General features: G+C 46.2%; 1 protein-coding gene across 1 annotated transcript; it reads right to left on the bottom strand.

Annotated features, from left to right (window-relative positions):
- Nucleotides 1-42: 42 nt before the first annotated feature.
- pde6d (phosphodiesterase 6D, cGMP-specific, rod, delta) lies at nucleotides 43-6,851 on the bottom strand. The gene is made up of 5 exons (XM_012841955.3): nucleotides 6,632-6,851; nucleotides 1,965-2,053; nucleotides 1,425-1,550; nucleotides 989-1,094; nucleotides 43-591 (listed from the first exon to the last, which is right to left on the bottom strand). The coding sequence occupies exons 1-5, from the start codon at nucleotides 6,679-6,681 to the stop codon at nucleotides 510-512; spliced, it is 453 nt and encodes a 150-aa protein (XP_012697409.1). The 5' UTR covers nucleotides 6,682-6,851; the 3' UTR covers nucleotides 43-509.
- Between the last annotated feature and the right edge of the window lie 7,093 nt (nucleotides 6,852-13,944).

The following is a 13,944-nucleotide window of genomic DNA, read 5'->3' as shown; positions in this document are numbered from 1 at the left end:
TCATTTTATACGGTTTCAATATACAAACACAACAGGCAAGGCAAATGTACATGAATTTTTAATTCATAATAACATTTAGTATTTAAAACCGCCTATTTTACAGTTTAGCTAAAAAAAAAACAATGAAACAAATCAACAAAATAATACAATGATGACATGAGCAACCACACCAACAGGAAGCAAACATTTCAGACAGACTGGGGCAGAGGTGTGGGGAGAGCTGTCAGGTAGGAGGGAGATGGGTGGGGCCAGCGACGTACATATAAAATCATTTACATGGTCAGGTTGCCATGAGCGACCGTGCTCATTTTTACAACAAGTCTTTAGGTGGCTGGAGGCTGCTGGGGTTGTGTGGAGTGTGGTGCTGCCCCCTGGTGTCTGGGCAGGCACAGGACCAGGAAAACACAAACGTTCGTTTGGGGACCTCAGTGGCATCAGTCTTGCAGCTACTCAGCTCCACCTCCGGCGGTTCTCACCGGTGTGTGTGTGTGTGTGTGGGGGGGGGGGCCTCAGACGTAGAACAGCCGTACTCGTGAGGTGCTGACGTGCAGCTCGTCGTCGAAGAACTTGGTCTCTATAATAACGTTCCCGCTGGAGGTGAGAAACAAGAGGACGATCCATTAGCACTCATGAATAGTCACACACACCTCCATTACAGCATTTATCATCCCATCACCCCTGCAGAGGAGGGTGCACTAGCAGAGCTTTGAACAGGATACTCATTTTCATAGTGACACTCATTCACACACACACAGAGAGAGACAGACACACACAGACACACACGGGGGAGATCCAGGGAACTCCCCCCAATGCATACAGACAAACAGACACAGACTAAGGAAGAGGAGTGAGTATTTGTGTCTGACGTTAAAACCAAGAGGTGTGAGCATATGTGTGTGTGTGTGTGTGTGTGTGTGTCTTACGTTAAGACCAAGACGAGTGAGCGTGTGTGTGTGTGTGTGTGTGTGTGTGTGTGTGTGCATCTTACGTTAAGACGTTGGCCGGCATCATCTGCGACTCTGGCGCAGCCTCTATTAAAGACTGCCATGTGTTTGTGGAGTTGGGGATCACAAAGCCGAACTCAAAGAACCACTCTGCAGAAACACAACACAAGTCATTCATTTCATTACATATTACAGCAGGACCACTCATGTCCAAACAGCTCTGACTGGCTCATACGCTTGACTGGTTCATATGCTGGACATATAACAGCTCTGACTGGTTCATATGTTGGACATATAACAGTGTCCAGTTGCCCAACATCCTACAGCAGCTCAGCTGGAAGTCAAACTGCTCTGCTCTGGAACTGATAGTGAAGGGACGGATGGGCACCTTCCAGACACTGTGTGTGTGTGTGTGTGTGTGTGTGTGTGTGTGTGTGTGTGTACCTTCCAGACACTGTGTGTGTGTGTGTGCGCGCACACCTTCCAGACACTGGCCCTTGAAGAAAACTTTCTGTTCCAGACGAAACTTCTCCAGCTTTTCTGAGGATGAGAAGTTGAGCTCTCTGGACACAGCTTTACATTTCAGGATCTTCTTAGGGACACGAGCTGCAGAGGAACACACAACACAATCAGGATCTACAACACCAGCACCATCAGAATCCGAATCAAAATAATTTTTATTGGCCAAGTACGTATATTTACACAGAGGAAATTAACTTGGTGTGGTTGGTGCAAAGGACATAAAACATATGAACAAAATAGCAAGATAAAACAAATAGCAGGAAAAATAAAAGATAAATGTTTTACAAAATAGAACTGGGATTAGCATAGGGCAGTATATAAATAATTTACACTGTAGTGCATTTGCGTGTGTGTGTATGTATGAGAGGAACACACACAACACATCAGGATCTACAACACCAGCACCATATAACGTGTGTGTATGTATGAGTGTGTGTGTATGTTGATACGTGTATATGTGTGTGTGTGATTATGTATTTGTGTTTGTGTGTGTGTTACCTTCATGCTCCACTCCTGGCACTGACAGGTCGTCAGTCCCCTGCCACAGCACCTTTCCCGTCTCTGCATCCCTCAAGTTCATCCAATTTCTGCCAGCAGGTTAAGGAGCACACCCAAAACACACACAAACATATACACACACACACACAACCTCATGTTTGAAAACAGCCTTGCGCACTACTGAAGTAACCATGTGAGTGTGTGTTTGTGTGTGTGCGTGTGTGTGGGGGGGGGGGGGGGGGTCATGGTGCTTGTGCAGGTGGTCTTGTGAGACACCCATCTGAACACCAAACAAAGCCACCTGACAAGCCCAGACACTCAGTGTCACACACACATGACCCTCATCTCCACAGCCCATCTGTGTGTGTGTGTGTGTGTGTGTGTGTAGTGTTAGCTGCAGCCTTCAAGAGTGGTCAACTGACTGAGGAGTGTGTGCATGAGTATTCAAGGGTGGGTGACTGAGCTTAAGCAACAGATCATCTGGATATGGGACCCATGACATCATAAATGTCCACAGGAAATCAAATCAAATGATACAGCACTGCCTGAATGAGAGCCCAGAGCTCATGAAGGGCTTTTATGGAGGAAATCACAGGGCTCAGTGATCACAGAAGCCCTTTACAAAGTTGGAGTAGAAGCTTCGGTTGTGTACCGAGTATATTAAGTAGAAGCTGTGGTTGTCTACAGTTTTGATAGGAGAGAAGCTGTTGTGGTCTACCGAGTTGGAGTAGAAGTTTTGGTTGTGTACCGAGTATATTATGTAGAAGCTGTGGTTGTCTACAGTTTTGATAGGAGAGAAGCTGTTGTGGTCTACCGAGTTGGAGTAGAAGCTTTGGTTGTGTACCGAGTATATTATGTAGAAGCTGTGGTTGTCTACAGAGTTGGAGTAGAAGCTGGTCACACCCACAGGAACATCATTACTTGTATGAAGACCCCGCCCTCTTTCAGAAGCTTGGTCACCACCTGTATCAAGACCCCGCCCTCTTTCAGAAGCTTGGTCACCACCTGTATGAAGACCCCGCCCTCTTTCAGAAGCTTGGTCAACACCTGTATGAAGACCCCGCCCTCTTTCAGAAACATATTTTATAGCAGCTTCAGATGTTCTTCACCCACTCATCCCTTCAGCAAGCACCTAGAAGAGTCAGCAACACTCAGCAAGCACCTAGAATAGTCAGCAATCACTCCAAACCCAATGCCATGTCGCTGTGGAAGTGGTGTTTATGTATTAGTTTATATTTGTGTGTGTGTGTGTAATCTTTAGTACTTGTGTGACATTGTTTATGCCATATCTATTCAGCATGTGTTTAAGTGTGTGCGTGTGTGTTGAGGCTGAATTTTATATTAGTGCTGACAGATGTCTGTGGGATCACTCCTGCTGAGTGCCCTGGTGAGAGAGACACACACACGCACACACACACACACGAGGGAAAAGACCCTTTTACCCACAAACACTGAAACAAGTTTGTTTAATTAGACCCAGTGGGACAGCTCCTTCGCAGGAAGCACATTCATATTTCACAGGTCACCCATTGGTCCAGGCACAGCCTGCCACAACAGACAGTTACGCTCACAACAGACAGGCCGCTTCATCGCCACACCTTTTTTCAGCTCCACCACCTCAAAGAGCAGAGCCTAGCCTCTGGAGCGCGGTGTGTCGTGTTGTGTTCTGGGGTGTGTTTATGTGTGCTCTGAGGAGCAGCAGTGGTTCAACAGCATCCTTAAAACGTCCTGATGACCTCAAAGGTGCTCCCAACCAGCCAGTTTCAAACCTAGACTTAAAACCCAACTATTCTCAGATACTTTTAGTCAACCGACTGAATGCACTCCACTTTAAAACGTAAAAACACAAAAAACGCAGTCAGCAGCAGCATCCTTTAAAAAAATTGAAAAACAGTCGCCTCCATTCTCCTCCTTGGTGAGTGGGTGTGTGTGTGTACTACTCTAGGGAGAACTCTGTGTACATCACCTTTTAATCTGCTGTCCCATGAGCATGACCAGCTACTGGGGAGACCGGAGCAACACAGACACATTCAAAACAGCTCCACTTTGTGCCTCTAGATGGCAGCCCATACAAAAGAGCTTTCACACCAGCAATCAGAGGTTTCACTTAGAACCGAAACACAGGGATAGAGGCCTAGGTCTGGCAGGTCCAATAGAGAACAAGAGAGCCATGAAGGGCTAAACAGACTACAAGGACTGGGTTAGGGTTCCTGTTCTTATTGTACTTAAACAGGAACAGTGCTTACAGCACCTTCTCTAGCAACTCCAGCCCAACGCTCAAAACAACTCACAGCTAGAACATCCCAACACACAGGACACCTCCCCACCCGGGCTGGTCATCCAACACAGCACACCAAGCTAAGCAATCCTTCATTTAGCTGTCTTTATTACATAAATCTTGCTGGTTTAAACAATGCTGCTTGTTTTTGTCTTCCACTCACGTCACTTTTTAACCAGTGAGTGTCGAGCCCCGCCCCACTCAGGGGTACACTTACCCCGGAAATGGCCCTCAAAGAGAATCTACAGGGCCGGTTACTGCGATAAAAAAATAAACGCACAACGGTGCCTACATCCTTAAAACGGCCTGCAAGTTCCTACGGTGGAAAAGTGGCTATAGCACCAAACACAAGAGTCCAACACCACCCTTTCGCCAGTATTACCCAACAGCCCCCCCCCCCTCCAGTATTACCCAACAACCCCCTCCCCCTCAAAGGAGTCCCCATGTCACCGAGGTCACCTGGTGTCGTGAGCAGGTGATGCTGCTTCTAGAAGCTGCTATGTTTATCAGCTTACATAAGACAGCCAGGTCACAGAGTGGTGACACCCACACGGGGGGCGGGGGGGATGGGGTTCCTTGATCCATTCAGAAACACCTGACGCAGAGCCCTTCTAACCCCCAACCCCTCTCACACACACACACACACACACACACACACACACACACACACACAAGTCTACAGCACTCAGTCTGGTCCTTGCCTGGTTTCTAATCATACTTCAGTTCTCATTTCTAAAACAAAAACACCAGAGCCTTCTGCCACAGTGAAGGCGGATTACTGATCTTATGGGAGGTGCTGGGTGGACTCGGTGGACTGTAGGGCAGCTGGTGTGTCTCAGCCAACCCAGAGCAGAGGAAGTACAGCATGCCCACGTCCATCTGGTGCTCAGGATCAGCTTAACAGTACCTCCAGACAGTGGAAGGCTGAGTGTGTGCGCACACATGGACAGACACACAGACACAGACAAGAGCACAAACGACATCTTTATGTCTTTACACACCAAATGAAGAGGTTAGTCTGCTCGTGTATCAGGCTGAAAAGGGGACGCAGTCTATAGGGCTCAGGTCCTGTTAGAAGGGATGGCGGCAGCAGCATAAGGCAGCAAATCCCTGGCCTTGCAAATCAAGGATTTAAGAATTACCCGTAAGGGAAAACTCATCCTTGGGTCCTGTGGGAAGGTCACCAGCTCAACACAGTACCTTAAGATGGCAAGCCACGAATCCGTGGTCAGAAAGACCCCCGGGCTGCTATTCAGGCCCAATATGTCAGGATAAAATAGGCAGTCACGCAAAAATAAGTCAGGAAGCGCACCTGAGAGCCACGTGAGCAGAGAGCCTGCAGGTGCGATTATTCTAGCGAGCATTACCGATCCTATTTTAGGACCAGGAGGCAACGTTATGTAAACGCGTGCCAAGCGGTGTGTCTAGAAGAGTTGAATACTCTCTTAAGTGCTGGCTTCAACGAGTAACCAATGTGGCATATTATGCATAAATAAATAAAAACAATAAACAAGCGGCCAAAGTTGGTGTACACAGCCGTGCATCTGTATGGCTAAGTTTGCTGCACACCATAACGGTTAGAATGAAGTCTCATGAGTTTCTACATTAATACAGAGAACAGATGGTCCAGATGCACTCTCCTCTACCTTAATACTGAACATTTGCACATTCACAGACACACAAACCGTGCAGACAAGTTACAGCAGAATAGCCAATTTGGCATAAATTGGCAGTAAACCAGGTTAACTGGAGCATCCATCAAGCCGGTCTAGATGTACACCCAAAACGGCCAAGTTATACTCTTAAGTTCATCTGATTAATAAACATTAACAAGCCAACGCCTGGTTATTTTATTCTGAGTAGCTTAATGTTAAACGCTTTGATATGGAGTCAGCCACCAAGACAAACTAACTCGCCAACATTTACTGACAGTGAAGCTAGCGTGCATTATGTGGCAATTAAATGGAAAAGTTGTAAAACACCATTACAAATCACCTTGCCAACGAACACGAATTATTCTCAATATTAAGATACTAACGTTAACAGGTCAGTTGGAACTTAGATGACGTTAGCCAGCTAGCAAAACGATGTCAGCTAGCTTGCTAACCAAAAAGAAAGGCTGGCCACCAACAATTTTGTAAAAATAATCTGGAGAATATTTGGCCATCATCAGAGTGTTACTGTAGCCACGAATACAACGTTTTCGCGACAATGTTAGAAATGTAGCATATCCTGCAAGGTAACTACTCCAGGTTGCCTACCTAGCTAACTTAGCTAAGTATCTTAGTAAGCAAACTTACTGCAACCAAGCTAGCTAAATGTAATTAGCTAGCTTGCTTGCTAAAGGTAGCAAACAAGCCCATCAGTTCACATCACCAGAGAAGGATACAATTTAAAACCTTTCAGAATCTCCTTGGCTCTGTCTTCGTCAGAAGACATCGTTTCGGAAATCTTCAGACTGGTTTCGAAAATGCAAATGCAATTAACTAGAAGACTGATCACTGTTGTAACACAAATGTATATAGCGAAAGAATATAAAATCCCAACAGTTGCACCACAAATTCCCAGCTCCAAAGGTAATGTTAATCTTGACGAGTCTTCCAGTTGATCCGCTAATCAACCTACCCTAAATAGAATTCTGCTTGAGATTGACAGGGGAATCACCCGTACAATGTGGGAGTTTACAATCATCAAGTACGCTATAGCCAATCAAAGGTGAGGGGCTGGACATCTGGGAGGAGTTTGGTTGAGAAGGACGCGTCACCGATGGCAACCAGCTCCGTTTACTCTCCGCGCCACAGACAGCAGCACAGTGAGCCAACATATTCCATCCTCTTCTGCTGGCTCACACAGCCCGCGATAGGCAGATACTTACCCGTCTGCCTTCAGAGTGAGAAACAAAACAGACTCACACATTTCTCATTCCGCAACTGCTATTGCCAGAATTTAGCCTAAACTATAAACCCATTCCTAATCTTTACATACACCTATTTTCAGAGTCCTCCTCCCTTCGAGGTGTACTATAAAAGTGACTCAGGTAAAAGACATGAGTTCAAAGTACAATATGCAAGAGGTGGATTTCAGGAGGACTTTCATATTTACATTTACATGACGTTCACTGGGGGCATCAGGATTTGTATTTCATAGACATAAAGAAATAGAGGGAGACTAGCCTTTAGGACTTCATGAGGCAGAGGATATGAGTGGCATTGGATCACATGGCCATGAGAATGGGGAGTGGCATTGGACAAGTTATGGGCAACTCGGCCCAAAGGAGCCGACAAAGAAAGGAGCATTTCATAGGCATTGCTGAAATGTGACCTCGATCAGTTGAAACTGCATAATGCCGTCATGTGAAGAAGAAGAGGAGATTAAGAGGAAGATGAGATGAAACTCTGTTGTGTGAGATGCCTATATGTAGACTCTCGGCCTATGTCTATCACATTCCAGGACAGAACGAAGAGAGTGTGTGTAAGAAAAGGGAGGATGATTCTGCTCCTCTCCTACCGTGGAGCGGGACTCTTCTGAGCCTGGGGCTTGAGGCATGTAAGCGTCACTGTGCTCATCAGACAGAGATGCTTAAAGCTCTACGGAGCGCCCTATCAGAGAGGGCTGAAGCGGAGTGAGTTGGCTATCCTAAAATCTTTGTCACTATATTTAACACCCCCTCTCAAGCCGTCTCTTCTCTGCATCACCAAAAATGGATTCTTTGAGTATGCTAATTATGCTAAGCAGCATGCTAGTTATGCGGTTACTTGAGGGAAACATTGTGTTTGAGTGTTTTTCTCTGCTTCTTAGAACTGTGGGTAGAGAGAGAGAGGTGACGTGCAGATGTGTTAACCTCCATGACACTGATGCTGATTGTCAGCTACAAACACATACATATATAATGCAGGTCCTTAATTTCAAACAGCCGTATTCTGCACATAGCATTATGCGGGTTCCTGGGTTTGTACAGTGCACAGGGTCTGGTGAAACACACTTTAAAGGGAAGACATCATCACATCACTTGAAAATCCACTACATGTCAGATGCACAAGTGGTAGCTCAGGGTACTTACCACTAGAGGGCGCTCATTACAAGAGAATGGAGTGCTTAAAGCCCAGCTCATGGTCTTTGTCATCACTACCCCAGTGACAAACAGAGCAGAGGAAGCAGGATGGATACACTGAGTCCCTCCTCTCATTCCTGCTCTAGTGTTCAGTGGAGAGCCATATCGGTGTTCAGTGGAGATCCATATCTGGTGTTCAATGGAGATCCATATCTGGTGTTCAATGGAGATCCATATCGATGTTCAGTGGAGATCCATATCGGTGTTCAATGGAGATCCATATCGGTGTTCAATGGAGATCCATATCGGTGTTCAATGGAGATCCATATCGGTGTTCAATGGAGATCCATATCGGTGTTCAGTGGAGAGCCATATCGGTGTTCAGTGGAGATCCATATCGGTGTTCAGTGGAGATCCATATCTGTTATTAACAGGCAAACCACAAACACCAAATAACTGTTTTTGTGGTTTCCCTGTTAGAGTTAGAAACCACATTTCCATTTGTTCAGAAGGTTGCCCCTTCTGTGCAGACTGGATAACTTGTGGTGATTGGCACCTCACAGAACATCCCTTGACTTCACACAAATCATAGTCAGAGCACTCTTTGGGATCCATTCACATCATATCCCCCTACTTTTCACCATTCATTAGTTTAGTAGACAACAGCATCCAAAGTGACTGACAGTGCGGTACAGATACACATTTTCATCAGCATGTCTCCTTCCTGGGTACCCAACCTATGACTTCTGTGTTATTAGCACTTTGGTTTAGCAGTTGCACTACCAGCACATAATACTTACTTTGAAAACCGCACTCTTTGCTCATAAACACTGTTTTAATGCTTTGTTCATCATTTAAACTTAAAATATGACAAATTCTTGGAGCAATGCCTAATGGTTTAGATCCGGTCATTAGTCAGAAGGTACAGTAGAGTCAAAAGTTGATATGAATTAAATTGAATCATTGAATTGAATTGATCTCATCTGAATGTATCTCATCATTGCACCTTTCCAAGGACCAGAATGCAATGGGGCCCCCACAGGGCTGCAGATAACTCTAAGAGCTCAATAATCACTAAGGCAAAAGCTCAGTGTGTAGTTGCCTCAATAATCACTACAGTGTAGGAAGACTCAGACACACACAGCTCAATGGTAGTAGCCTCAATAATCACTACAGTGTAGGAAGACTCAGACACACACAGCTCAATGGTAGTCGCCTCAATAATCACTACAGTGTAGGAAGACTCAGACACACACAGCTCAGTGTGTAGTCACCTCAATAATCACTACAGTGTAGGAACACTCAGGCACTCACAGCTCAGTTGTTAACCAGTGTAGTCGCCTCCTCTGCCACGCACGGTGTGTGTGTGTGTGTGTGTGTGTGTGTGTGTGTGTGTGTGTGTGTGTGTGTGTGTGTGTGTGGGGGGGGGGGGGGGGGTGTGTGTGTGGCCACCTCTGCTACTCCCCAGCTATTCTTATCCTCCATAAACCCAGTCTTTGTGTGCTTATTTATATATTTACATAAACAGTCTTGGTGTGGTTATTTATATATTTACATAGACACAGCCTCTGTGTGCTTATTTATATATTTACATTGGACTGACTGTTCTATATTTGGCCCGTGATATTACAGTGCACGGTGTGGGGAGGCGTTAGATGCCACCCTAACCCTAGGTCTGCATCATGAAAGGACCGGCATTTGAGAGTTTGTTTAATAAATATATTCCATAGTCAATAATTCAATATATCTCATTCCTAGTGGTCATTTTTAGTGTTATTTGGAAAACATGAGAAGTGGAAAGCTTCTCATGTGTATTCTGAATCTGACCATGTCTCTGAGCTTTCCTCAGCCTCATGTAGAGATCTTGAGCCTTTGATCATGACACCTCTGTGTTCTCTGTGAACAAATGGGGTCCGAGACCCGGTGACTCCCAAGTAATAATTAGCATTTAGGGATCCACCCCCCCCCCTCCCCCCCCCCTTGCATGCCAACAGTTTAAATTCTGTGGCTTTCCAAAAGACAGACAGTGAAAGAGACATAGGTGGAACTACACTCAGTGAAATCTAACTCTCTCTCCTCCTCTGGTGCGCATCATTGAAAGAATAAACCTGGATCCTTGGTTGTTCATCACTTTGACTGAGTCTCCGATAATTGGGATAAAATAATTCCTTTCAATCATCATATGCGCTTAGTGAGGAGAAAGTCAGGCACTGCGCCTCAGAAGAATGACACCACAGCAGAAGACGGTACCCCACACAAGATAGTACCCCACACCAGATGGTACCCCAGACAGCAGCCCTAACACTAACCCTAACCCACAACACAAGTCCTCTCCACTGCTTATAGACCTCTGCTGGATATGGAGTGTATGTCTGTGTGTGTGTGTGTGTGTGTGTGTGTGTGTGTGTGTGTGTGTGTGTGTGTGTGTCATCATTTGTTTGATTTGAATCAGATAGGAGATGAAGAGTCATTCACTCATCATTCGTGTGAATCAGATATGAGATGAACAGTCATTCACTCATCATTCGTTTGAATTCTTTTCCTGCTCTCTCTTTCCAAATGTCACCATCAGGCCGGTTCACCTGCTGACTGCAGGTCCTGGATTAGTCTGCTTGGCTTTCTCTGATGCCATACCCTCTACCCCCCCAAGGGATATTTATGCCGGAATTAGCCTTAATGTTGGGTGGAAATGGAGCTGAACAGGTAATTGTGTGTGAAAGCAGCCCGCCGAAGGAGCATGAAAGCCCATTATGAGCAGCAGATGCATTCTGGGACAGGTCCTTTAGACAGCTCGTTACCTGGATTTAACCAGCACACCACACACACACACACACACACACACACACACACACACAAAACCCTGGATTTTACCAGCACACCACACATACTCCAGCTCTGGAGATGTTATACTGTACTGAGGAAACTGAAGACAGACAGACAGGACTGTTCCCTCAGAGTCAGACAGACAGACAGACAGACAGACAGGACTGGTCCCTCAGAGTCAGACAGACAGACAGACAGACAGACAGGACTGGTCCCTCAGAGTCAGACAGACAGACAGACAGACAGACAGACAGACAGGACTGGTCCCTCAGAGTCAGACAGACAGACAGACAGACAGACAGACAGACAGACAGGACTGTTCCCTCAGAGTCAGACAGACAGGACTGGTCCCTCAGAGACAGACAGACAGACAGGACTGTTCCCTCAGAGACAGACAGACAGACAGACAGACAGGACTGGTCCCTCAGAGTCAGACAGACAGACAGACAGACAGACAGACAGACAGGACTGGTCCCTCAGAGACAGACAGACAGACAGACAGACAGACAGGACTGGTCCCTCAGAGTCAGACAGACAGACAGACAGACAGACAGGACTGGTCCCTCAGAGTCAGACAGACAGACAGACAGACAGACAGGACTGGTCCCTCAGAGTAAGACAGACAGACAGACAGACAGACAGACAGACAGGACTGGTCCCTCAGAGTCAGACAGACAGACAGACAGACAGACAGGACTGGTCCCTCAGAGTCAGGCAGACAGACAGACAGACAGACAGGACTGGTCCCTCAGAGTCAGACAGACAGGACTGGTCCCTCAGAGTCAGTCAGACAGGACTGGTCCCTCAGAGTCAGACAGACAGGACTGGTCCCTCAGAGTTAGACAGACACGAGTTTGTGTCAAACATCTGTTTGCTTTTTACACTCCTACAGTGAACAAACATTTAATCTGTGAGAGAGCTAAAGCTGAGTGAGCCAATCCAGTGATCTGTGTGTGAAGCTGATTGGTGTGTGTAACTGATCTGTGTGTGAAGCTGATCGGTGTGTGTAGCTGAACTGTGTGTAGCTGATCTGTGTGTGATGTTATAGATTAGGTGTGTGTGGGGATATGGGTTGGGATATGGTTGATAGAGAACAGTGTGTGTGTATGTGTGTGGTGTTATAGGTTGGGATATGGGTGTTAGAGAGTAGTGTGTGTGTGTGTGTGTGTGTGTGTGTGTGTGTGTGTGTGTGTGTGTGTGTGTGTGTGTGTGTGTGTGTGTGTGTGTACACACCAGGAGCAGTGACTGGCCAGAAGTGGATGAAGCCCTAATCTGAAGCCCTAATCTGAAGCCCATTTTCACTGCTGCTCTCCAGGCCTCTGCTATCGACTCTCTGGGATATGGGAGTTAGAGAGCAGTGTGTGTGTGTGTGTGTGTGTCTGTGTGTGTGGTGTTATAGGTTGGGATATGGGTGTTAGAGAGCAGTGTATGTGTGTGTGTGTGTGTGTGTGTGTGTGTACACACCAGGAGCAGTGACTGGCCAGAAGTGGATGAAGCCCTAATCTGAAGCCCTAATCTGAAGCCCATTTTCACTGCTGCTCTCCAGGCCTCTGCTATCGACTCTCTGGGATATGGGAGTTAGAGAGCAGTGTGTGTGTGTGTGTGTGTGTCTGTGTGTGTGGTGTTATAGGTTGGGATATGGGTGTTAGAGAGCAGTGTATGTGTGTGTGTCTGTGTGTGTGTGTGTGTGTGTGTGTGTGTGTGTGTGTGGTGTGTGTGGTGTTGCCTGCTGGGGCTCTCCAGGCCTCTGCTATCGACTCTCTGCACACGCTGTCAGAAATGAGAAACGCTAAGCTGCTCATAACTCACCTGCAGTCAATACAGGCCATGTTAGGAGTCAAACGAAGGCTTTTGTAACGAGGAGCCATCCCTTACTTACACACAACACAGACTGCCTGCTATACACACACACACACACACACACACACACAGACCTTATGTCAGCATTGCAGCGCTGCTTGTTTGATTAACCTAATCTAATTTTGTGTGGACATTTGCTTGAGCATGATATGCTGTGGAAGCACACACACTCACACACGCACACACACAAACACACACACACACACACACACACACACACACACACAGACACACTCGCTTGACCATGATATGCTGTGGAAGCACACACACACACACACACACACTCGCTTGAGCATGATATGCTGTGGAAGCACACACACACACACACACACACACACACACTCGCTTGAGCATGATATGCTGTGGAAGCACACACACACACACACACACACACACACACACACACTCGCTTGAGCATGATATGCTGTGGAAGCACACACACACAAACACACACATACACACACACTCGCTTGAGCATGATATGCTGTGGAAGCATGGCTAATAGGACTGTAGTGATGGCGGGCGTCAATGGGATCCTATTGCAGCTGGAATTAATCTAAATGCAGAAAAGATTGAAGTTTATTGGACAATAGGCTTTGACCTCGTCATTTTGGTCTATGACCAGATACATGTCTTCCCTGGGAGTTCTAAATGCATTTTGTGAAAATATCTCAAGGTTGACTGGACAGTAGTCTTTCATAAATTAGGTCTTGCCACGCCCGAATGCCCAACATCACTGAGTGCCCATTGGATCATTTCACAAAAGGGTCTTACTAAGTTACATGAAAGGTTTTATGTTTCAAACAGTTTATAAATGCCAAATATATGCCGTAATTTGAGCATGATAGGCGGGTGACACAGGCAGTTGTCTGTGTTTTTCTCATGATTTACCATGCAGCTTAAAAACATTTTAAATGCAGACTTCTGAATTTGGTAAACTACGTTTATTTTGCAATGAACTGATGTGG

Source organism: Clupea harengus, chromosome 10 (genome assembly GCF_900700415.2).
Source record: "Clupea harengus chromosome 10, Ch_v2.0.2, whole genome shotgun sequence".
Classification (NCBI taxonomy): domain Eukaryota; kingdom Metazoa; phylum Chordata; class Actinopteri; order Clupeiformes; family Clupeidae; genus Clupea; species Clupea harengus.
Note: the sequence above shows the minus strand (reverse complement) of the source record. Positions and strands in the feature narration are given on the sequence as shown.

Excerpts from the sequence above, each read along its gene's own strand:
- pde6d (XM_012841955.3), bottom strand. The coding sequence starts at position 6,681 with ATGTCTTCTGACGAAGACAGAGCCAAGGAGATTCTGAAAGGTTTTAAA. Across the intron at positions 1,551-1,964 it reads GCCAGGAGTGGAGCATGAAG|CTCGTGTCCCTAAGAAGATC; the intron begins GTAACACACACA and ends GTTCCTCTGCAG. Across the intron at positions 592-988 it reads ATGCCGGCCAACGTCTTAAC|CGGGAACGTTATTATAGAGA; the intron begins GTAAGATGCACA and ends TCTCACCTCCAG.